The 24809-nt window shown below is 49.3% G+C and overlaps 1 protein-coding gene across 1 annotated transcript in view; it reads right to left on the reverse strand.

Annotated features, from left to right (window-relative positions):
• Positions 1–15597: 15597 nt before the first annotated feature.
• The window catches only part of Cacng4 (calcium voltage-gated channel auxiliary subunit gamma 4), a 60461-nt gene continuing 51249 nt past the window's right edge, over positions 15598–24809 (reverse strand). The window contains exons 2-4 of the mRNA XM_021177846.2: positions 24153–24236; positions 18976–19116; positions 15598–17572 (exon numbers count right to left, since the gene is read on the reverse strand). Coding sequence (XP_021033505.1) covers positions 17034–17572; positions 18976–19116; positions 24153–24236 — 764 coding nt within the window. The 3' untranslated portion in view covers positions 15598–17033. The remainder of the gene's footprint in view (positions 17573–18975; positions 19117–24152; positions 24237–24809) is intronic.

Raw genomic sequence — 24809 nt, forward strand, 5'->3', positions numbered from 1 at the left:
GACAAAGTATCTAGAAAAAAAACCTGCTTAATGTTAGCAATTGTGGGCTTGTGATGTGTACATACACATTTTTAATTTCCAGACATTGGGGTACCCTTTGCTCTCCCACACTAACTTTTGAGGGGGGTGTCTTAGAATAGGGTAGAGCTCAGGGGTACATTTAGTGTCCTCCAGGATACCACTGTAGAGCCATGAAGGAAGCCAGGCACTTTGCAACTTCTTCCTGCATTCCCCTCTGCAGGGGGGCAGGGATGTGCCTGAGTTGGCCACCCTGGAGAGTGCAGGCATTAAACATTGATGGCCTTTGCTTTTTGAAGCCCTTTCTGTGTGAAGCACGCCACTTGGTTGACAGCTCCAGCGACTGTAGATGTGTCGATTTTTTTCTTCTGGGCTAAATCTCCCCCAGATACACTGTTTTCTGCTCAAACGCCACTCACAAGCTTCCAGGTCAGCTCATGGAGGGCCTTGCTAGGCCAGGAAGGAGGGTCAGAAGCTAGGCTTTTGCTGGGAGCCAGGGCCTGGTGACCTCCACATTGCCTGCCCACTCTGGGTGCTTCCTGGAGAGCCAGGCAGGAGAGCATCTCCCATGGGTAGCAGGAGAGTGGGCAGATGTTTACTGGGGACACAGCCAGTGGCCCCAGGATCACACCCCACTGGGCCAGTCTCCAGCTGTGTGGCTTCCAGCAGGACCTGAGCCTCTTTAAGCCTCCCTTTCCTCCTCTGTAAAGGCAGGGCAATGGGCCTGGAGGGAGCTGGTGCCGAGATTAAGATGATGGGTTTACCAGCTTAGCCCATGACAGATGCTAGGAGCTGAATTATGGCTCCTATAATTCACATCTAGAAGTCCTAAGCATGACAGCGATGATATTTGAATGGATGAGGTCTGAGGAGAGAATTAGGTTTAGGCGAGGTTGCGCCAGTAGAGTCCCCCGATGGGATTGTAAGATGAGTTCAGGGCTGACTCAGCCTCTCTCTTGGTCATGTGAGGACACAAAGAGAAGACAACTGTCTGCAAGCCAAGGAATCTGAGCTCTCTGAAAAATTGAAACATGCTGGCACCAGAACTGTGAGGGAATGCATTTCTGCTTATTTAAGCCACCCAGTCTGTGGTATTTTGTTATATCAACAGTGGTTGATATAACAGCAAGCAGTTGATTCAGGGTAGTGTTATTTGTAGATTACAGATGTATCTATTTTCCTGGATGAGCGAGAAACTTCTAGAAGGCAAGTGCTAAGGCAATGCTAGGTACTCATTCTAGATCTGCTCCACTGGCTCAGTCTGGACCTGAACCCATGGCAACATCTTTGTAAGTGGTTACTGAGTGACTGTTGGATGGATGGATGGATGGATGGATGGATGGATGGATGGATGGATGGATGGACTAAAAGAAAGGGACAGTAGATCATATACTCTAGTCTGCTAGATGACCCAAAAGAAATATTCATGTGTTGAAGGTCACAGGGACCTCCAAATGGCAATAGTGGTCGATCTGGTAACACTTGGATAATTGACCTCTAGTTTCTGAGGGATGTTTTACACAATGGAAGCGGGCAAGCATGGTGATGGTGTTGCAACTTGGAGTGGAACTTGGTTTGGGCAATGCACACACTCCTGTTCTAACAATGCACACACTCCTGTTCTAACAATGCACACACTCCTGTTCTAACAATGCACACACTCCTGTTCTAACAANTGCACACACTCCTGTTCTAACAATGCACACACTCCTGTTCTAACAATGCACACACTCCTGTTCTAACAATGCACACACTCCTGTTCTAACAATGCTCCTTGCAACCCAGGACCCTCACCTGCTCTGAGCCATAGGTTGCCCTGACTTCATCAATGGAGTAAGTTTCTCCTCCCTTAGCAACTTCTTGCTAACTTCCCCTTTTGTGGTTAGCTTCTATTCAAAGTACTCAGAGCATGTCAGGGAACAGGAGACAGGGCACCCATCTGGCAGGACTGGTTTTGGGTGCATGCGCAGTAAGGCAGACTGTGTTCTGAGTGAACTTTTAGGGAAACACCCCTACCATCCAATGAATATGCACAATGGAGCATGCATATGATTAAAGTCAGTCACATCATGGGAAGAGATATATTCCTTGCTCCTGACCTTGCCAGTTTAACTCAAGTTAGATACTAAAATGCTAAGGTCGTTCACACTAGAATCACATTCTTATTTGACCTTAAGAAGAAATTCTGAACATGAAGTCACAGGAGCTGTCCTGACTGGCAGGAGTTTGTATATGTAGTGACACGTGACATTACATTTGACCTCATTACTTTGCTGGGCAAGGCGAGCTGAAAGTCTGCACCTGGTCTTGTTGAAACTCTGCAGTCTGGATTGTCCTCTTTTGCTAATTTGAATCTTCATCCTTAAAGATGACTTGGTAAATTAAATTAAAACACTAAATGGAGCAAACAGTCACAATCAGGGTAAAAGCATTTTCATTCTGTGAGTTCTTCTTGTGGGCCACGAAGCTCGTTTAAGGGAGAGCTCACCCTGAATGTACAAAGGCAGGAATAGCGACACTGGTTAGCATAGACTGGGAGGGAGCTGAGAAGTGGACTGGAGGATAGGAGGCAACTGGGAAGAAAAGGACCCAGATTTTAAAAATTGCATGTAGTTTATAAAAGGAAAATGAAGGGAAGGAGGCCATCAAGGTCTGACCTTGTAGGGTCCTAGAAACCATGTGAAAAGACAGAATGTTCCAGAGTCATAAGAATGTTGAGAACAGTTGAAGTGTTTTCCCTCTTGTTATTTACTTTTTAAATTAATTTTTTAAAAATTGGACTAGGCATGGTGGAACATGGCTTTAATTCTAGTACTTGGGAGACAGAGGCAGATGGATCTCTGTGAGTTTGAGGCTAGCCTGGCCTACAAGTGAGTTCCAGGACAGCCAGGGCTACACAGAGAAACCCCATGCCAAAACAACAACAATAACAACAACATTTTAAAAAATATTTATTTATTTATTTTATGTATAGGAGTGCACTGTAGCTGTCTTCAGACACACCAGAAGAGGGCATTGGATCCTGTTACAGATGGTTATGAGCCACCATGTGGGTGCTGGGGATTGAACTCAGGACCTCTGGAAGAGCAAGCAGTCAGTGCTCTTAACCGCTGAGCCATCTCTCCAGCACTCCTGTCCCCTAATTTTAATTGTACTGTATGCATGATGGGGGCAGGGGTGCCTCATGCCATGGCATGCATGTGGAGGTCAGAGGATAACTGTGGAGTTTGCTCTCTCCTACCCTTTACGTAGGGGAAACTCAGGTGGCCAAGCTTCCTTGAGATGTACTTTTACCTGCTCAACCATTTTCCCAGTTTGTTTCTTGTTCTTTTGAGACAGGGTCCCATTCAGAGTCCCTGAACTCACTGCCGATAACCAGGCAGGCCTTGAACCTGTAATCTTCCTTCCATAGCTTCCTGTGGAGCTTGGGCCCCAGGCCTGAGCCAAAAGGCTCGCTTTTGAGCAAGGTAGCTATATATCTTATGGAACTAATTACTTTTCTATTACCGTGAAGAGACATCTTGACCAAGGCAACTTATAGAACAGAGGTTCTCAACCTGTGGGTAGCAACTCCTTGGAGGGTAGAATGACCTTTTCATAGGGATTGCTTAAGACCATCAGAAAACACAGATGTTTACATCACAACTCATATCAGTAGCAAAATTACAGTTATGAAGTAGCAACGAAAATAATTTTATGGTTGGGGATCACCCTAACATGAGGAAACATATTAAAGGGTTGCTGTAGTCTTAGGAAGGTTGAGGACCACGGTTCTAGAAGGAATAATTTATTGGGGGTTTACAGGTGCAGAGGGTTACAGTCCATGACCATCAGGGTGGAGAACATAGCAGTAGGCAGGCATGGCAGTAGGCAATAGGTGAGAGCTCACATTTTAAAACAACAGCCACAAGGCAGAGAGGGGGAGGGGGGGGGAGAGGGAGAGGGGGAGGGGAGGCTGCTTGTGGACGTTGTACATCGTGGTGCGGAGCCTAGTGCGCACACGATGTACAACGTCCACAGAGAGGGAGAGGGAGAGGGAGAGGGAGAGGGAGAGGGAGAGGGAGAGGGAGAGGGAGAGGGAGAGAGCGAGCTCACAATGGCATAAGCTTTTTAAACCTCATGGTTCACCCCCAGTGAGTCACTTCCTCCAACAAGGCCACACCTCCTAATCCTTACCAAACAGTTCCAACAACTAGAGACCCAGTGTTCCAGTGTATGAACTATTTATGGGGCCATTTGCATTCAAACCACCACACTTGCATCAAGGCTGTCAGTCCATAAGTGATGGAAATGAGACTGAAATGGTAGGATTGGTAGTTACCAAGTGAACCAAGGCAGGTGCCAAGAGGGAGAGGGCCTGTTTGGAAACCCCCCAGGTGTAGACACAAAAGGATTTGACAAGAGACTGACCATGGGAAAGAGCAAAGACTGGGGTCATGGAGGCTGTGGCGGTCTGAATATGCTTAGCCCAGGAAGAGGCACTATTAGGAGGTGTGGCCTTATTGGAGGGGGTGTGTGGTCTTGTTGGAGGAAGTGTGTCACTTTGTAGGTGGGCCTTGAGGCCTCCTATGCTCAGGTTCCATCCAGTGTGGAAGAGACCCTCTTCCTGGCTGCCTGCAGAAAAATTTCTTCCTGGCTCTCTTTGGATCAGGATGTAGAACTCCAGCACCATGTCTGCCTGCATGCTGCCATGCTTCCCACCATGATGATAGTGGACTGAACCTCTGAAACTATAAGCCAGCCCTAATTAAATGTTTGTCTTTATAGGAATTGCCTTGGTCATGGTGTGTCTTCAAACAATGGAAAACCTAACTAAGGCAGAGGCTTTGGTAGGCAGTGATGTTGTTGACTACAACATGATACTGGAGGGAGAAACTAAGTTTTAGGCTCAGATACTATGTTCCTTAGTCTAGTCTTTTGTTATAATCAGGAACCTTAAAGTCAATGGCTTTGTTTGGTAGTACATCTCCTTTTTAAGTTACAGTCTAGGGTGTAGGGTGGTAGGGTGACCATTTTCTTCCAGGAAACCATGCATCTAGGAATCTGCCCTCTTGCTGCTCTGCCATGCGAATTGTTTTCACTTGTGAGGCTAAAGCTGGCTCACTGTTATCACAGAAGGCTCAAGAGGAAGAAAGAGTTTGCCAGTTCAAGTCAAATGTTCCAAATGAACACTCAAGTTGGGCAATGCTCTTGAATTGGCAAGAACTTAAACTCACTGTTGCCAATGGACTGGCGGGTCTATCTGTCCATTTGGAGAAAATCACAAGTAGGGAGACTGCAATTCCCTGAGAGTCAGCAATTTTGAGTGTAAGGTATGGGTTACTAGAAGACAGCAGCTGAGAAGATGAGGTGTGATGAAGACCCAGATGGAAAAGTGCCCACGGATTTTTAATAACCAACACCACAAATATAATTTGTGATTATAGCCAAGGAATGGCTGCAGGTAAGGAAGGACGGACAGCTCACAGGTAAGGAAGGATGGACAGCTCCCATAGGCCATTCCCATGACATGGGTAGCTTAGAAAGGAAGTTCACAGGAGAGCAAAGTGCTGAAGGGCTTGTAGGTTAGAAGAAGATTAATTTGCTATTTGAAAAGCTAAATCGAATGTGTTTATATCCTTGAGCAAGATTCAAGAAGAAGACCAGCAAGATGGCTCAGCAGGGAGTAAAAATGCTGGCAGACTAACCGTACAGTCTGTGGACCTGGGTTCAGGTCTCAGAGCCCACATAAAGATGGAAGACAAGAACTGACTCCATAGAGCTGTCTGTCCCCTGAGCTCCACATAAGTGCCATATCATATGTCTCCATCATCATGCACATACAGAACGATACTAATAATTAATAAAAAGTTTTTAAAAAGGGAACCCAGCCAAAAAAAAAAAAGATTCCAGAGGAGGGGGTAGGAGCAACCGGATCAGATGGAAGGGCTCGAATCAGAGAGGAGGAAGAGGGCTAGTTACCTCTCTCTCATGGCGGGAGAGAAGAGCGTCATGGGGCAGGTTAGTGCATAGGTGCTAGAGAGGTGGGCGTTTAAGAGCTAAATCAAATGTGTTTATATCCTTGAGCAAAATTCAAGAAGCCTCCAGTTTCCTTGGTGACCTAGGAGATCAAATCAAGCGCTGAGTCTAGAAGTATCAGGAGGATCCAGGGAGCTGGGAAAGTCAATACAGCCGTTGTGAGGTTGGAGTGACAGCTTAGATGGCCACCAAGAATGGTTGCTGGGATTCAGCTCCGTGCTCAGGGACTCGGTCAGTGATGTGCTAAGGCATGGCCAGGACCCCATACTCATTTTCTGTTGCTTTTAGAACCGTCACACACTCAGTGGTTCAAACACTCCACATCCATTGATCCACTGTTCAGGCTGCTTCACCAGGAGGATGTGCACTGGCCACGTTCCTCCGGAAGTCCTGTGGGAAGCAAATAAACCCTCTGTGCTTGCGTGCGTGCGTGCGTGCGTGCGTGCGTGCGTGCGTGTGTGTGTGTGTGTGTGTGCGTGACTGCGTCTCCGCATCTTCAAAGCCAGCAACTCTGCAGCTCTCACCTCTGCCTCCAGCACATTCCTGGATCTTCTGCCTCTCTCTTTCCTTTATGAGGACTTTTGTGCTAGCACTAGGACCACATGGGTAATCCAGGGTAACCTCCCCAGCGCAAAATACTTAGCGTTTTAAAAATGACTTACTGGATTATTCATATATGTGTACATATATGTATCAGCATAGGAGAGAGGCTCAGAGAGCTGGGAGGCCAGGGAGTCAAGTCATTGAGTGACTTACCTCAGTTGGACAGTGCTCCTCTTTCTTATGATCTGGGTGGGGCTTGGGGCATAAAGGAAGTTGGTCGCTAGAGATATCATCTCTGACGCACGTGCAGGAATAGTGAAGAGGAGTTAGGGGACAACAGTGATAGGAAAGGATTGGGATGCCCCATTCACGCCTGCAGAGAAGGTTTTTTTTTTTTTTGTCTGAGGGGAGAGTCTGGAGTGATCCACCTTTGGCACCGGATGCTGCCTCCTGTAACTCCAAACCTGGGAGTATAGGACCCTCGCTTTCCTGGCTTCTGTTCCTGAGAATATCTCTCCTGTTTTGTTGGAAGCTGCACGTCTCAGGCATCTCTCTTCCAGCATGTTTTCGGATCCTACAGGTCCCGAGAGCTCTCTTTTCCCTTATCACGTACCTTCTGGGGCTGGGCAGCTATACTGGGAAACTGGGCAGGAGCCTTTCCAGGTGGGTAGGGGAGGCGGGGCCGTTATAGGAGGCTGTGGAAATGGAAAAGAACTCAGAGGAGAGATCTGAAGATGTAAGGAGTTCTGGAGAGCATCGTGGAAATGGGGGACGGGTGGGAGGTGGGAGGGGAGCTAGAGCTAGGGTAGAACCCCAGAGACAGCCATCTTGAAAGCAACCACAGCAGAATCCTTGCTACCACATCTTGCAACCACCATTCCCAGTCAAGAACAGAAATATTTTCTCTTGAGCCCAGAAAGGGTTTTCCATCTCCTGAGACTTCCACTTTTTTCCCTTGCCATCCAGACTCCTCCCACTCCCCCCAATGGGGGGGTCTAGGCTATGAAACAGAGAAAAACCACGGGGCTCTGGCCCAGTTGAACTAGAGAACCCTTCAGTGTGTGTGTGTCTGTGTGTGTGTGTGTGTGTGTGTGTGTGTGTGTGTGTGTGTTTGCCTTCTGAGAGTTCCCCACCTGATGTAAAATCCCAGGGTCATCCCACAGGCTTGGTGGCAAATGCCTTTACCCACTGAGCCATCTTGTCAGGCTTCCAGTCTGTATTTAGTGGCTGTTTGATGTTCCTAGGTTTGGAGTGATTTACCTCTCAGCTCTGTTAGCTGATGGGCTAGGCTGTATGGTGGGGGAGAAGGGAATGCACTTGGGAGTGGCTGAGGACAGGCAAGAGTATGGCCTGCTGGGATGAAGCATCTTAGGGTATAGAATTACCTAGGAGTAAAGGTTCTAGGCGTGTCTGGGAAGGATCCTCCAGACTAGGTTAGTCACTGGGTGTGTCTGTGAGACATCATCTAGATGAGGCTGGCTTCTGAGTATGTCAGAGAAGGATCATCTTGCTCAGTGGTGCTCAACCTTTCTAATGCTAGGACCCTTTAATGTAGTTCCTCATGTAGTGGTGACCCTCCCCCACCCCTGCCCAGCCATAAAGCTATTTTTGTTTCTCTCTCATTACTATAATTTTACTCCTGTTATAAATTATACTGTAAATATCTGTGTTTTCTGATGGTCTTAGGTGACCCCTGTGAAAGGGTCTTTTGACATCCAAAGGGCTCATGACCCACAGGTTGAGAACCCCTGATCTAGTGTATTTTACTTTAGATGTGAAGACCCACCCTGAATGTGGGTGGCATCATCCAAAGGGCTGGGATCCTGGGCTGAGTAGAAAGGAAAGTGTTCATGAAGTCCCGTGATCCCTCTCAGCTTCCTGATCATGGATGTAAGGTGGCCAGCCACCTCAGTTTCCTCCCACCACGTCATGATGGACTGCATCCTCAAACCAAGCATTAAAAGAAACACTTTCTTCCTTAGGTTGCCTTTGTCAGGTATTTTTTTTTTTTTATCATAACAGGGAGGAAAAATAACTAACACCTCAGGTGTGGAAGCCTGGGGTGTTCGTCAGCCTCAGGGATAAGGATGGAAGTCCTGACTGAGAGAGAGGTCACCAGATCCCCACCAAGTGGAGTACGAGAATCCTGGGTCTCAGGTCCAGTCAGGTGCCATCTGCCGGTATGCAAATAGCAATGTTCAGCGATAGGACACCACTCAACTATCCATCTCTCTGTCGTTTGTAGCCACTAAATATTGGTTTTTATGTTGGACCCATAGCTCAGTTGTGAAGGTCATGTTTATCATGCTTGAGGCCCTGGGTTTTATTCCCAGCACAGCAAACCAAAAATATTTTTTTGAAGAATACTTAAAGATGTAGCTAGGGGGACTGGGATGCAGCTCAGTTGCTGGGACACTTGGATAGTATGCATAGAGCCTTGAATTCAACCCCCTCCCCACACACATTATTTAACTTGGATGTGGTGGTATATACCTGTAATGCCAACACTTTGAGAGGTAGAGGCAGGAGAATCAGAAGTTTGAAGTTATCATACATAGTTTCCAAGCTGGCCAGGGACACATGAGGTCTTGTAAAAAATGCTGTGAGAAGAGTCTTGTGATCAAAACCAGCAAATAGAGACAGAGGCATCTATCTCCTTAAGCCATGGCTCCTCCGACCCCTCTCTGTGTATGCATGCAAGCTCACATGTATGTTTTAATCTCTGTGTGTAGTGTATTTGTGTACCTGTGTGTACACATTTGTGTGTGTGTACTTGTATATGTATGCAGAGGTCAGAGGTCAGCCCTGAGTGTCTTCCTCTAGCATTCTCCATCTTCCTTTGAGACAAGGCCTCTCACCGAACTTGAAGCTCATTGATTTAGCCAGAGTGGCTGGCTGGCGGGATTCATAAGGTTCTCCCTATCTCTGCCCATCTCAGCACTGGGGTAAGGGTGTGTGCTGCCATGCCTGACTTTTTCTGTGAGTTTTGGGGATCCCAAAACTCAGGTCTACTAACTGGACAACCCCTTATAACTTTTTATTTTTTAAAGGCAAATGTATTAACTATAAACATTTTTTTTGTTTTGTTTTCATTTTGGCTTTTCAAGACAGGGTTTTTCTATGTAGTCCTGGTTGTCCTGGAGCTCACTCTGTAGACCAGGCTGGCTTCGAACTCACAAAGATCCATCTGCCTCTGCCTCCTGAGTGCTGGGATTAAAGGAGAAAGCCACCACTGCCCAACTTAACCATAGAAAATTTAAAACAGCAATATGTGTGTGTGTGTGTTGTGTGACAGGTTTGGTTATTATAATTTTATTTGTAGGTTCAGAGTATTCCACTGGCACTGCTATGTCCCCTAGAATGCTACTCAGGGGACAAAGGTTAGAGAGGACAAGCCTCTCCTCTTCAGGTAGAAGCAGCAGGTGGGATCCTTCCTTGACTTCAGTCTCAGGTCTCTGAGGTCCCTTTGGCAAGTTTAAACCCATCTCTGTGAAGAGTATCCACTCCCCTCTACACCTTAAGGCCCCTGCATGGCCCCACCCTCCCCCCTCACAGCCCTCATCTGGAGGGCTGGGCAGCCAGGTGCTGAATCTAGGACCCACACAGGGACCTGAAGTCAGGTGGCCCATTCTGGACTCTCCTCTCTCCCTTAAAGCCAGCTCCAGTGACTCCACTTTGGTGACACAGGACAGGTCTTCTACTGGTACAGCCAGGCTTCTGGGGCCCCTGGGCTTTTTCAGCTTGGCGTGTGAGCTTTATGAAGTCAGAAATCCCACAGGAGGGAATAGAGGTTGCTGGATGGGACTTGCAAGAATAACATCCATTACTATCCACAAGTCTGGGGCACATGAAGGTGAAGTAAGCGGCTGTGAGTGGAAGGAGCTGGCCATAGGAAGGCTCTACCAGATGCAGGTATTCTGTCCAAGAGCAATGGGTGTGGGCAGGTCTGGTTCTCAAGAGTTGTTCTAGAACAATCCAACACTGGAAACTCCTTGAGAGAGAGCTTTCAGTAAACGCTCTTGAGCCTTCAAATCCGATCTTTAAAAAAGATTTGCATTTATTACCTTCATTATGTGTGGAGTAGATGTTTATGTCTACATGTGGGCATGTATCCCTGTGGGCAGGTACCTGCAGAGGCCAGAGGTAATCCGATCCTTAGAGCTGGAGTTACAGTTAGTTGTGAGCTGCCTGATGCGGATGCTGGAGAATGAACTCAGGTCCCCAATAACAGTGGTACCTACTCTTAACCATTGAGCCATCTCTCCAGCCCTTCAGATGAAATGTCTAAACTGGATATATATATATTTTTTTACAGCAGTTCCTTGTTTAGAATCTAACTCATTCTCTCAAAGGCCCCTGGTGGCAAGTCTCCTTGTCTGAAAGCGGGGATGGGGCTGTGACAGGCTGATGGCTGCCCATTGCTGCTGCCCTAGGGGGAAGGGCTGGAATTTGTCAGGACCTTTCCTGGCCCTTGGCCACAGTGCTGCAGCTGCCGGATGTGGGCAGGCTGGGAAGACACCCCCGAGCTGTGTGCCCGTGTGTCACGCTGGTCAATGCTTTTGAGCTTGTTCAACCCTATAACACTGTTTCCAAAATCCAGGGACAGACTTCAAGGAGGCTCCTCATCCTTCATCCCCTGACAGGGGCCATTTCCCCCTTTCCTTTCTTAACCCCCGATTTCTATTCTGGAAATGCATGGCTCAATAATCAAGAGGAAAAAAAAAACAAGTCAGAAATCCTACCATGTGGTAGGAAAAAGGAACATGGAGAATTAGAAAAGTAAAGGTCTTAGGTTTGTTGTCTAGACACAAGTCCCCTGCAGCTGCTGTGTGGTCTCACAGGAGTGACCATCCCGTTCTGTGCCTTGGTTTTCCTCTCTGCAGTCAGGCTAGCGTGCGGCTCTTTGCTTTGGCTTTACTGATGTTTGCAACAGTCCATTCCGAGGGTAAGAGGCTATTCTGGGCACTGAACAAGATTTAGCAGCGTTTTTGTGCTCCCAGAAGACCCACATGCAACCACTTCAAGGAGAAATGTCTCAGGTGTTGGCAAGTGCCCACCATGGTACAAGATCTCTTTTCCCACAGGAGAGCCACTGGGCAGGCCTTTCTCCCTTTTAGTAGTTATGAAATTAAAAAGGTTGCCTTCCTCTCTTTCATTTCTTCTGCACACTCTCCCCATCTTTGAAATTGATTCCTCTGTGCTGAGCAGGTGGACGAGGCCAGGCCAGCTAGCTGGTCATGTGTTCACTGGTGTTGTGTCCTTGTGTAATAAAGGCATGGGCTCAAACCTGTTCCTCACTTGAGAAGAGTGTGACATGGGTCCATCTTATACCAAAGACTGGAACAGAGTCCTCTGCTTCTATATCCGGAGCAAAGATGTGGCCAGATAATCATGTGAGACCCAGGGAGGGGTTCAGGACACATAGAGGTTGGTACTGTCACAGGCAAAGACTTCACTTTTAAGTGAGCATACCTCAAAAGGTTTGGGAGTAGAAAGGCAGGAAAAGGTTCCAAAGGTGTCTGCTTGGGGCAGAGCCTGGCCAGCTGTCCCTCTCACTCTTTTCCCCTCCTGTAAGTCACAGCCCTACTTTCTCTTGTGCTTGGATATAGTGATGTGACTGTGTTCTGCCTGACAGTGAGCAAAAAGGAGGTCACAACTTCCGGGTCCATTCAAACCCAAATCATCTGCTTTCAAATTCCACCTGCCACAGGGCAAACTCCACAGCCTGGGCTGGAGTCTCTGCATGACAGCATAGACCAGGGCCTGTCTCCATGCTCTACTGGGTGGACTTCACATGGGAAATGAAGTTCTTTTATCTTCATCATTAATACTTGGGGCTGTTAAGCGTATAGTTGGCCTTCCCTTATGTAATACATTGAAGGCTACACATTGAAGGCTAGAATGGAAGCTACTGAGCTAGCCCAGGGCTGGGCGGGGAGTGTTTTTGAGTTTTCTTCTTTTTAGAAATGGATGCAAAACCAGGCATGGTGGCGCATGCCTTTAATCCCAGCACTGGGGAGGCAGAGGCAGGCAGATTTCTGAGTTCGAGGCCAGCCTGGTCTACAAAGTGAGTTCCAGGACAGCCTGAGCTATACAGAGAAACCCTGTCTCAAAAAACAAAAAAAAAAAAAAAAAAAAAAAAAAAAAGTGGATGCAGGCTGGCAATGGTGGCACACACCTTTAATCCCAGCACTTGGCAGGTAGAGGCAGGGGGATCTCTGTGAGTTTGAGGCCAGCCTGGTCTGCAAAGCGAGTTTCAGGACAGCCAGAACCATTACACAGGGAAACCTTAAAAAAGCTACAAATAAAAACCAACCAACCAACCAACACAAAACGAATGTCTCTCTCTGTGTGGGGTAGTGGTTGAAATGTGTGCATGCATACATGGAGACCATCCTCAGAAACCCTGTCCCCATTCTTTGAGGCAGGGTCTCTCATTGACCTAGAAGAGCACCCGATTGGCCAGAGGGAGCATCAGGGATACTCCTGACTCTGCCTTCCCAATACTGAGACTGTCAGACCCACCACCTTAGGCTGGGCATCGTTAAGTGAGCTCTGGGGATCGAATTCAGGTCCTCAGGCTTTCAAGGCAGTCACTCTACTGACTGAGCCTCACCCTTTCCCCACATCCCTGAAATTTTATTTTCATTAAGGAACTACAGCATTGGTTTCTGTGTTGGTTCTAAAAGACCTATCTCTGCAAATTATGGAGGCAGCACTTTCAGCTCGGCTAAACACGTGGCCACATGACTGCAGGAGGTGGTGGCAAGTCCCTAAATGCAGCCTGGCACGAGAGTCAGCCCAGGATGACTGCACAGCTTCTGCTGAGACAGGGTTTCCTCCAGGCTAAGAATAAACAGTGGACATGGGTGTTTTGGCACAAGGTGCTAACTCCAGGCAGAACTGGCTCCAGGCTAACAACACAGCCAGTCTACATTATGGTCACTGGTGGGGCCTGGCAAAAGCCTGAACTCCCCAGGCTGTGGGACCTGATGGCTCAACATACTCAGGGACACGTGTTTGAAAGAGGGATAAGAAACCAGGACAGAGTTCAGACAGGCTGGGAGAGGGCAGAGGATGGGGAAAACAGGCCTCAGTCCTTAGCATGGTGCCCTTCCCTGGGACCAGGATGCAAGAAGCCTTTGAAAAAGGGAGGAGAGCATGGTTTGAGAGAGACCAGCAGAGCCAGCCCATCACTCGGGAAGAAAATTCCAGATCGCAGTCCTACGAGACAGGAATGGTGCCATGGGATAGGGAGGTGGGCAGAACTATGGGAAATCACTAATAATCTTTCATCAGGCCTCTGATACCCAGCAAAGGCCACTCGAGGGAGAAGCTGGTGACTCATAGCAGTTGTTGGAGCCTGTGCAATCTGCCAAGTATAGCTTGGGTGGATGGGTCAACCTTGCTCTTCTTTCCCTCTCTTACCCTGCCCCTCCCTGTGCAGGGGCAGTGGCAGCTGGCTGCCCCGACTGTGTTGTATGTGTGTGTGTCGGGGTGTGTGTGTGTGTGTGTGTGTGTGTGTGTGTGTGTGTGTGTGTGCAGAGGTGCGGAGGCTGTTCAGTGCTTTACCAGTAAAGGGAACCTGCTGGCCATTTTTCTCAGCTAGTGTCTCCTTCAAGAAGGCCTCTTGCATCCTGGTCCCAGGGAAGGGCACCAAACTAGGAGACTGAGTCCTGCTGATGGCATATCTTTGTCCAGGCCACCTAAACTCTCTGTCCTGGTTACCCAGCCCCCTTTCTTACCATCTTATAAAGATACCTAGGAAAAAGTGTCCCTGGGAATCCTGAGCTACAAATTGCCATGCCCTGGGGAGTTGAGGGCTTTGCCAAGTCCCATCATTAGCTCAGCTGCTCCCAGCTTATCCACGGTAAGGCATCTCAATGGCAAGTCACCTGCAGACAAAACAGAGTCTGGTCCTCTGATTCAAGACAGAGACCTCAGTCTTGTTCACATGGTGTCTGCTCTCACCCCCTCACCCTCTTTCTCTTGGGTGCCCCACGTAAGTCCAACACCTGGGACACTTGTCACCCATAAGGATCTCAAAGGAGCATGTCCCTCACCTCCCCATATCAAGAATAGAACATTTTAAAAATGTTTTTATTTCATTAAAAAAAAAAGACAGAACTAACAATCCCAAACCATTGATGGGTACAGAGTCACAGGGGCTTAACTGGTGAAACACACTGGGGAGGGGTTGGGACAGAAGAAGGGTGGGAAGGTGGGCTCAGACCTGAGCCTGTCAGCAGGAGGGTCCAGTTCTACTCCCTTTGTCTCACGGGGAGGGCAAAGCTGGAGACCAAGTTCTCCAGAATGAGGCTGGCAGTCAGCAGGAGAAAGGTTGCAAGGGCTGGGGCCACTGAGGCCTTCTTCCTGGGTTCTACCCCTGTCTCTCTTCTTCCTATCTCCTTCTTGGTCCCTGGAGTGGGCCTGGAACCAGACAAGAGGTAGGATTCATCGGAACACAGCTTTCTTAGGTGGAATCATGGAAACTTCTGGGACCACAGTTGGGATGGTGGTGGCTTCAATGGAAGTTTACCACAGGCTGCTGCTCTATTGCCAGAAGAGACATGGGACAGCTCCTGGGTCTCCCTGGGGGCTGAGGCTTCCTTCAGCCTTGTTAGATGTAATAATGGTGGTAGAGGAGAGGGGAGGGTGGGTAGGGGAGGGTAGGCAGGGAGAGGGCCTGCAGCAGGGACAGACCACACATGTCTTGACATTGGCGCTCATTTGTGGCACATGCTTGGACACATACTAAGGAGCCAACCTGGCCAGGAGGGCATGATTCTGAGCAGGCAAAGGAGCCTTGGCATGCTCATGTCTCAGCTCACCATCTCATAGGCAACCGGCTGGAGCTAGAATACGGGTTGTCTTCTTCCGGTGGTGGGGCGGGGGCAGGAAAGGACAGATAGACCTGCGTCTGAACTCTGAGTTAGCCTAGGGGGTGGGGGTGGGGGGGCTCCATGAGCAGGTGACTGAGGTAAGAATTGGCATGTTGTCACTTCTAAGTGAGACAGTTACCGGGGTCACAGCAGACTACTATTCAAAAGTGGATTAAGAAGTCTCAAAAAGTAAGAAACGACTGATCCTTAGAAAGCACGTGTGTTATAGAAAAGAGGGTGGGTTTCACTTTCTGGAGAGTTCTTTCGAACCTGGACATACTCGTCTGGTTATTTATTTATTTTTCGTCCACCTCAAGAGGAAGAGGGGGGTTGGTTGGACAAACTGTAGGACACAGAACACATCCTTGGATTCAGGCAAAGACAGAAAGCCCAGCATGGCACCTTGAGTCAAATGCTCACGGAGTCCTGGTGTGGGCAGAATAAATTATAATGGCAGGAGTTGAGGGGAGATGGTGTTGCTCTTTTTCAGGATAAAGAGGTGAGTACAGCTTGGTCTTCTGATGATGTTCTTCAGTATGCCACCACTCATAACCACTTGGAAAATGATGCTCGCTTTCTTTCTTTCTTTCTTTCTTTCTTTCTTTCTTTCTTTCTTTCTTTCTTTCTTTCTTTCTTTCTTTCTTTCTTGTCTCTGCTCACTCTCAGTTTTCCCTTTCAAATCCTTAAGCTTGTACATCTGTGTCAGAACACCCGGTTGGAAGTGGGAGTATGGCTCCATGCCCCAGCAGGGCCCTCTACTGCTCAGGGGACAGAGTGGTTCCCCAGGCCAGTGTGGAAGGACAGAGCCAAAGGCCACATGCCCACCATCCCTCAGATCCTCGAAACCCTCTGGACCTCCAAGATTAGTCAGTATGTCCTGTACATTCCGAGCTCAGCGGAAACTTCCAGAAGCAGGTATGAAAGCCAGCAGAGCCTTCGAATTTGCCCTGGTTTCCTGATCTCCTGAGGTGGAGAGCAGCAGGCCCTAGGACAGCTCGAGGCCGAAGCACCAGTTAGCCATAGAGCTTTCTCTTCAGAATGGGTGATATTTACAACCACCAGCTCCACCAGGGGGCCAGACAGAGGCTGAGGGAGACACAGAGGGGAATGGAATGAGCTTAGGCTCATGTCGGGCTCCAGGACACAGGAACGTCTGGGCAGGAAACAGTCGATGGGAGGCCAGAGGTCCCAGTGCCCGGAAGAAGCCTCCCTGTGGCCCAGCGCCCAGCGAGGGGGGATGCGTTTGACATCTGGCATGACTGGTTTCTTGGTTCCCAAGAGGCAGGCTGATGCAGCTTCTTGAAAATTCTTGGGCCTCTTGAGAAGTTCCAAAAACCCAGAGGGCAGCAGAACAGCCTGCCTTGGGAGAAAGTCAGCCTTCTGTTTCTACCTTATCCCTGATTCCAATCTCCCGACTTCCCTCACTCTGAGCTAGCCCATGGCGTCTTCTGGAGGCCAGGGAGGGTCACACTCAGCTCCAGTTCACTGTCTATATAATCTTAAGGGTCACCCTGTTCTGTGTCACACAAACAGCCACCTTGGGGGAGGCCTGTGCCGAGAGGGGTGGGCGGGTCACACGGGAGTCGTCCGCCGGTTCAGCATGCTGACATGGAAACCCTCCTTTAGGTCCTGTTGGAAGAAGTCATGCATCTGCAGGAAGCCAGCGTCCTGGTCCGGACTGTAGCTCGCAGCTGTGGTCACCTTAAGGGGTTCTCTGGAGAGCGTGTACATGGACAGCTCACCCATGGGAATGGCTCCGGTGATCTTCAGGCCCACGGGAGATGCATCCCTGGAGGGTGAGGCCTCCGTGGACCTTGAACTGGACCTGGACCGCCGTCGCCGGTACCTGTAGCTCGGCATCCTGGCGTAAGGAGAGGAGGAAGAGGCCTTAAGGAACTCCCGCTTGGTCTTAAACCTCAACTCTTTATTTTTCTCAATGTAAATGTTTACAGCCAGGACGCCCACGGTCTCCGCCACAATAAATGACAGGGCTCCAAAGTAAAAAGACCAGCCGTAGTTGTAATGGTTCTTTTTGTCTTCGTCACGTTTGTCACTGGGGTCGCCCGTGTTGCTGGAAATGTAGACGATGATACCGATGATATTACTGAGGCCTGAAAGAAAGCGGGGCAGGGAGAGAGATGGAGGTTAGACTCACAACAGGAAGAGGAGAATGGAGAGCAGGCTGCTGAACATGGGATGGTGGCCAGCCTTCTCCTCAATGAATATTTATGTATTATGGTCGTCGATCTATTTTTATTTTTCGAGACAGCATCTAATGTAGCCCAGGCTTGCCCTGTGTTTATGTAACTGAAGATGACCTAGAATTTCCAATTAATCCCCCACCTCCCAAGTGCTGGGATTACAAGCATGCACTACATCAGCTGGCTTGGTAACTAATTCTTTTTTCTTTCTACCCTTTTTCCATCCCTCCCTTCTTCCTTTTTTCCTTCATTTTCTTTCCTTTTGAGAAGGCCTCATGTAGCCCAGGTTGGCTCAGATGTCCCTAGGTATCTGAGGATGACTTTGAACTCCTGGTCCTCTGTTTAAAAATACTTATTTTATGTGCATGTGGATGGGTATTTTGCCTGCATGTCTGTGTACCACTTGTTTGCCTGAAAAGGAAGGAAGAGGAGGGCATCCGATTTCCTAGAACTGGAGTTACAGATGGTTGTGAACCGCCATGTGTGTACCGGGAATCGAACTCTAGTCCTCTATAAGAGCGGCCAGTGTCCTTAACCAGTGAGCCATCTCTCCTAGTCTGGATCTCTTCTGCCTCTATCTCCCAGGTGCTGGGATTAGAGCTGTGCCCCACCACCACAGCCAGCTTGGTAGCTAGTTTCTCCCTCTACGTCCAGTCACCCCTGGGTGTTCGTGAGAGATACAACTCTCAGCAGAACCCAAAATCTGTGATGATCACCTCCCTTAGAGTACTGCAGCATTTACCTGTAACCCACCCAACTCCCTGATATACTTTAATTCATCTCTAGATAGCCTGGAACAGCCAACACAAATCTATGCTAAGAAATGAATGCTATTCTGTCCTTCCTATTCCAGCCCCCGATCCTGTTTTTAAAGAGCAAACTCCCTTGGGTCTTGGCATCCCTGAGGCATCACATTCTTCCCTCATATCCAACCCAGCCAGCTGCTCCTGACCCTGTTAGAGGTTTGAAAAGCACCCAGCACCCTGTTGTATTTTACACACCTGACTTTTTGATATGAAGTGCAATTTTGGACACCATCAAATTAACCTCTCCAAAGGACACAATCTGGTGATGCATGGACAATGTGTGTGACCCTTTGCGACGTGTGAAAACCCATTTGTGATGCTGTCATCTCCTCAAACAAAAACCTCATCCCTGCCCCAGTCTTACACACCTGGCCTCTTCAAGTTAACCCCACGCTGGGATTTCAGACTGCCCTCTCACCAGGATGCATACTCCTGGAGTCCAAGACCATGCATTCAGGCACTCCACTACAGCTTCAGCTCCTGTCTGGAGGGGAAGCCCCCGCATACCTGCCGCCACAAAGAGGATTCCCGCGCTGAGGACAATATTGTTCTTGCGGCTGTAGATCCTCCCAGCGCCGATGCAGAGCCCTCCGAGCAGGAGCAGAATGGTGCTGAGAATGGGAAAGACACTGGAGGCTCGCACAATGCCTAGGCCAGGGTGGGAACAAAGCAGACACTGGAGTGAGTCCAGCCAGCACCCCTGCCACGGCCATAGGTATCTCTCCCAGGAGTCCTGCTGCTGGACCTGGGCAAAAAATGCCTCTAGGTTGGCTGTTTACTTTCTCAGAAGCCAACTGATCCATTATCACACCAGCCTGCAGGTCGCCGGGCCTCTTCTTGGGTGTGGGTCGCATTTCCTACAGAGGAGAGGGATCAGAGTCCCTCAGTGGCATTGGAGAGGCCACAGTAATTAATGCTCTGGTTGGGACGGCACCGATACAACAGCTCACAGCCCACTAAGCTCTCTCCTGAATGGTCCCATAGGAGCATCAGAAGGCTGAGAAGTGCTCTAGAGTGAGCTCTGACCAATGGTTGAGAGAAATAGGCTTTAGCATATTAAGTGGGACTAGGTGTGAGACCTGCTCTGTCACACACACTGTGTTCTTGGCCAATCGGTTCACACTTCAAAGACTTACTTTCTCCACTTGTGAAAAATGGCTTTAATTGTTCAGTTCCCTCCTCATTGGTAAGCGATACATTCTAAGTTGGGATTCCTATCAGGACCCTGTGTTTTCTCATAGACTCAATGATAAAGTTAACATTTTACATTTTCATTTAATGTTGCTGTCATGTGGATGCACGTGCCACAGCCCGGGTGTGGATGTCAGAGGACAGGTCTGTGAAGTTAGTTCTTCTGACTTGAAGTGAGAGTTCTGTGACTGTGATCGAACGTAGGTCACCAGGCTCGTATACATGACAAGTACCTTTACCCAGAGCTGTCTTGCCAGTCCACTATGATAAAACCTAATTGACAAATCAAGTATAGAAAGTGACCATCGCAGCTAATAATGAAATGGGAAGACTGTAACACTGTAACAAAAGTTAATTAAAAAACCTATGGGTTCTTTATTTCTGGCATTTTCCATTTCGTAAGTTTAAATTGCTCTTGGCTAAAAGCTCAGAAATTAAAGCCATGAATTTATGGGGGCCACTGTGCTGTGCCTGGTTTTGTCCTTGTGGGGCAATTAGCACAAGGCTGGCTGCAGTATGCACTTTCAAAGTGGCTAGTTCTGTTCAGCAAGTCACTGCTAGGCCTGGTGACACACGAAGATGTGCAAGCTCACAACCTGTGTGAGTCACAGAAGAGGCGGCAGGGCAGGGCACAATAAGATACTGTCCATCACACTAGCCAGCAGAACCATGCCTGAATCCTTGTTCTGCCCCTGACCAGCAGGGTTGGAGGCAGGGCCAGGAAGTTCAGCGACTGCCCGAGGCACCGTTTTATAACTTGCCCACAGTAGTGACATCAAGCTGGAAAGGTTGACCGTGTCCTTTCCCTGTGGATGTGGTTGCCCCTGGGAAAAGGTATTACTTATGTGTTTAGGGACCTTACAGGCCTCAAGATGAGACCATTCTGAATGCACCCAGGGCTCAATTTCTGTTGTTTTCGTGATGGTTTGTTACAGCTCCTCCCCCAGCCCCCCAGGAAATGAATGCCCATCAGAGCACACAGTAGGCTTCTGGTCTTCACCCCGAGCGTCTGGGTAGATGACAAGGTCAGAGGAAGGGAACAGAATCATGGGAGATGCTCAGAGCTTGGCCTCCTCTGTGTTCTCGCAGTCCTAGAGAAATTCAATTGTGTGGGCCTTGGTAGTGCTCTGGAGGACTGTGAGTCAGGAAACATGGGCAGGTGCCCCTCCTGAGCCAGCTGACTGGCTTGGGGCCGTGCGGCCTCTGAAGGCGGTGTTTGTCTCCTTTTTGTACACCCACAGTGTGAGCCCCTGCTCCACAGAGAAGGGATTGTGTGGGGGCATTAAATGAAATCGCCTCTCTCTGCCACTTCCTCCCCGACTCCTCTTAGCTTTCTTGTAGTCGCAGGGTTCTGGGAGGAGGCTTCCTGTGTGCTTCTCAAACATGCCTCTGAGCCAAGATGGCCAGACTCACGTCCCCACCCTGCCCTGCCTTCGGAGGACCAGCCAGATGGTCCAGAGGGAACACTGGAGCCCTGTGGCTCAGAGACACCCATCCAGGTGAGTCCTGCCAGCACGTGTCTCTTGCTACATGGACTCAGATGCTCCTCGGGTGTCTTGCCACACAGACTCTGAGAAGCTGGAGCCAGCCATGCCCCAGTGACCACATCCAGCCATGGTGGGGAGTGGATGATAAATGTCTGGAGGACGATCACTGTCTTGTAACTTACTCTAAGCCTTACTGTGGACTCACAGTTGCCTGGACACCAGCGAGAGACATTTAACTGGAAATCCTGAACCTAGGAGGGAGGTGCCAGGCCCGGGACAAGACAGGCAGGAACGATGGGGACAAGACACACCTGAGAAAGAGACTCTCCACAGGGTGTGAGGTGTTGACTTCCTTAGTGCCCAAGCTGTCAGTGTGTGATGCTCTGAGGTCTCCAAGTACCCAATGAAACTCAAAATTCATGTACAGACTCTCGTAGGAATGTGAGGCTCAGAGTTGACTTGCTTCTTGAACTTTCTAAGGTAAGACTGAGGGGCTGCTGGGCTGCTGTCTCACAGGCCTTCCGTTGCCACAGAACCTTCTGTGCTCTTCAAACTCCTATACTCGTGACACCACACGGGGGCCAGAGCTGTTTCCATGTCCCTGTATCCCACGTGCTTAGGATGGTGATAAGCCCGTGACAGAGTTACATTAAATGAATGAAGAGATAGATGACATCATCCTATGAGCCACCAGAGACCTCTCTCCAGGGATCCTCTACACAGAGACCAGAGGGCTGAATACTGGGAATCAGGGTAGCCTGGGAGATACAGGCCCTGTGGCCACAGGGACTACGACCATCACAGGTCTTAGAGTTGGTATGCCGCTGGCTCCAGGTTTCCCTGTGTCTTGGAGGAAGGTGGAAATCAATTTTCAGGGATCTATCTCTACAGCCACCAATGGACACACATTAGCTTGTTAGGAACCTGGCCATCTTGTACATTTGAGATCACATCCTTTGTGGGAGAGACAACTGTCATATCGCCACTATCACTCCAAGGCACTCCCAGACCCCCGGGTACCCAGGGGACACTGCTGGTGGGAGGACCTGTGGCATCAGGGCTGAGGCTTCAGACCCTTACTCTGTCCTTCTCTATCCCATGCTGGACCCCAGGAGGATGACTGAATGGACCAAACCATCAAGGCTTGGAGGACAGTATCACCGATGGAGATAATCCCCAAGGCTTCCCTCTGCCGAGTTGCAAAATGAAGAAGCTGCCATACTCTTGCCTAAGGGTCTCAGCTCTGTCCTTCCAGCTCCCTCTCGTGAGCTCTGCATCGCAGAACCGGAAGGATGCCACTCACACCGTAATTTATGCATGCGGCATTTTTTGAGTTTCAAAAAATGTGCAATCTCCTTCATCTACAGTCACCCTAAGGGGACCTCATTTACCACTTAGAATGTGAGCCTCCAGTATGTCGAATCAGAGGACAGGAAGGCAACAGGGAAGAAGATAGGGAGGTGGGTTGGAGGCAGGGCTCTGGCCGTATTATTTCAGGTTCTGGGCCTGGCTGGAGCCGCCTCACATGGCCTCAGCTCCATGGGAACCGCACACTATTCTACTTCATCTGATGACTCATGATCCAAATCCTTTCTTGTAGGGGAAAAAAAGACCCATAATCAGGTGCCCGGTGAATTATGCTCTCTCTAAGGACGCACTGGTATCGATTCTCTATGTGTGAGGCTGGGCCTGAGCCCCAGGGTGCTGCGAGAAGCAGCTTTGTGTCTTCTGGCTGATGGGGAGGAGGGAACGACACAGAAAGCCTAGCATCCATTTTTACCTTTCTCTGCCTGCGGCTTCCTCCCTTCTCAAGGTGAGGGGTCCAGAGGTCCACAGATGAACTCTGGACAGACTTTAGGAGCAGGAGTAGCCCATTCTTTGGGGTTCAGCATATGGTGTGGGTACCAATGGGGAGGCATAACTAAGTCATCATATGGGAACAAGGGCTTAAGGGCAGTCCATAGGCAGAGGCAGTGGCTACGTAAGTTGGGGCTGAAGGGATGTAGGGACACCTGTCAGAGGAGGCCCTGCCAGCTTCATCACCAACTGTGGGATTCTTTTTTTTTTTTTTAATTTCAATTATTTTACTTATTTACATTCCAGTCATTGCCCCCTCCCAGTCCCCCCTTCTCACAGTAATATGTGTATGCCCCTGATTTGTGGCTCAGTCTCTGGAAGTTCCCTGGAGTCTGGGTTTGTTGAGTCTGCTGGTCTCCCCTTTCAGCTTCTTAACTGACAACATTCCTCACAGAAGCAGTCTGGTGAGGTAATCCCTACACAGTGTGCCTCAGATGCTCCACCCCACAGGAAGGTGTGGCCTGGGCAGAGCCTTTTAGCTTTTTTCAGGACTGGGCTTTACAGAGCTCAGGCTGGCCTCAAAGTCACTACACAGCAGAGGACGACCTTAGCCTCCTGGTCCTCCGGCCTCTACCTCTTGAGTGTTGATATTAGTCTGAACAGTTATTACCAGAGAGCTTGTATCTTCTCTTTTTGTAAAATTGGAGGCGGGGGTCTCTAGATTCAGTCTAGACTCAATTTACTACATAGCAAGTGCTGACCTTGAATTCCTGAGCCTCCCTCCACACCTCTGGAGTGTTGAGATTACAGCCTGTGCCACCAAGCTGGGCTTAAGCTGTGCTGGCTGGGGATGGAACCAGAGCTCTGTAAGTACTAGGCAAAACCTCTACCAACTGAGCTACATCTCCAGTGGAAGTTCCTACCCTCAACTTCACTTGCTCTACCAGGAGTCCTCTGAAGCTGTTCCTAATGGCTTGGGCCTCAGTGTTTGTGGGCCTTGGCCCTTGATCCACTGTGCCTACCTTCAAATACACAGTATGCCAGGCCACTCTTGCACTAAGCCCACCCTCTGAGCTCAGGACTTTTAAATCCAAATGCCCTCAAGCCCCCAGGGTGAAGAACTGGGGCCAAGTCGACAGGGCTCACCTCTCTAGCCCCTCCCTTCCTCTCCCCTCCTCATACAAAGCATCTGAGGTACTTGTCACTCACGGAGGAGGTACTCGGAGCTGTCGTGGTCGTAATCGTTGTCCTCTGGGAAGTGGTTGATCCGGAAGCAGTGCCCTCTATAGATGCCTGGAGGAAACAAGGGGAGACACGGACTGTGAATGTCCCGTGGGTTCAGACAACCATTCATTCCAGATATGGAAACTTTGGGCAGGTCACAGGGGCAGAGAGAAGAGAGGGTGCGTCTGAAGTCCCCACTGCGTAGTGTCCCTTGGGGACGCAGACACACCCAGAGGTCTTGCACCCTGGAATGAGCCTCAGTCAGAGCTGTATCATTTCTGGTTACGCCTCAGAATCCTCAAGGGTGAAACAACACATCTCACTGTCAGGACAAAAGGCCCCAAACAGCGGGCAGGATCCCCAGACCCAAGGGGATTCTAGGGTTGCTGCCTGAAAAATGAGCAGGAATTTGTTCCCCAGAAGGGGCAGAGGGCCTTTCAGTCAGACTCCTAGAGGCACAGGTCAGGGGGGTGGGTGCTTATACAGAGTGGAGTGAAGGCCTCCCTGCAAGTGCTAGAATGGGCTCAGATTCCAATCCCCTCTGTACTGGCCGGTTTTGTGAGTCAACTAGACACAAGCTGGAGTTATCACAGAGAAAGGAGCCTCCCCCGAGGTAATGCCTCCATGAAATCCAGCTGTAAG

Source organism: Mus caroli, chromosome 11, assembly GCF_900094665.2.
Source record: "Mus caroli chromosome 11, CAROLI_EIJ_v1.1, whole genome shotgun sequence".
Taxonomy (NCBI): Eukaryota; Metazoa; Chordata; class Mammalia; order Rodentia; family Muridae; genus Mus; species Mus caroli.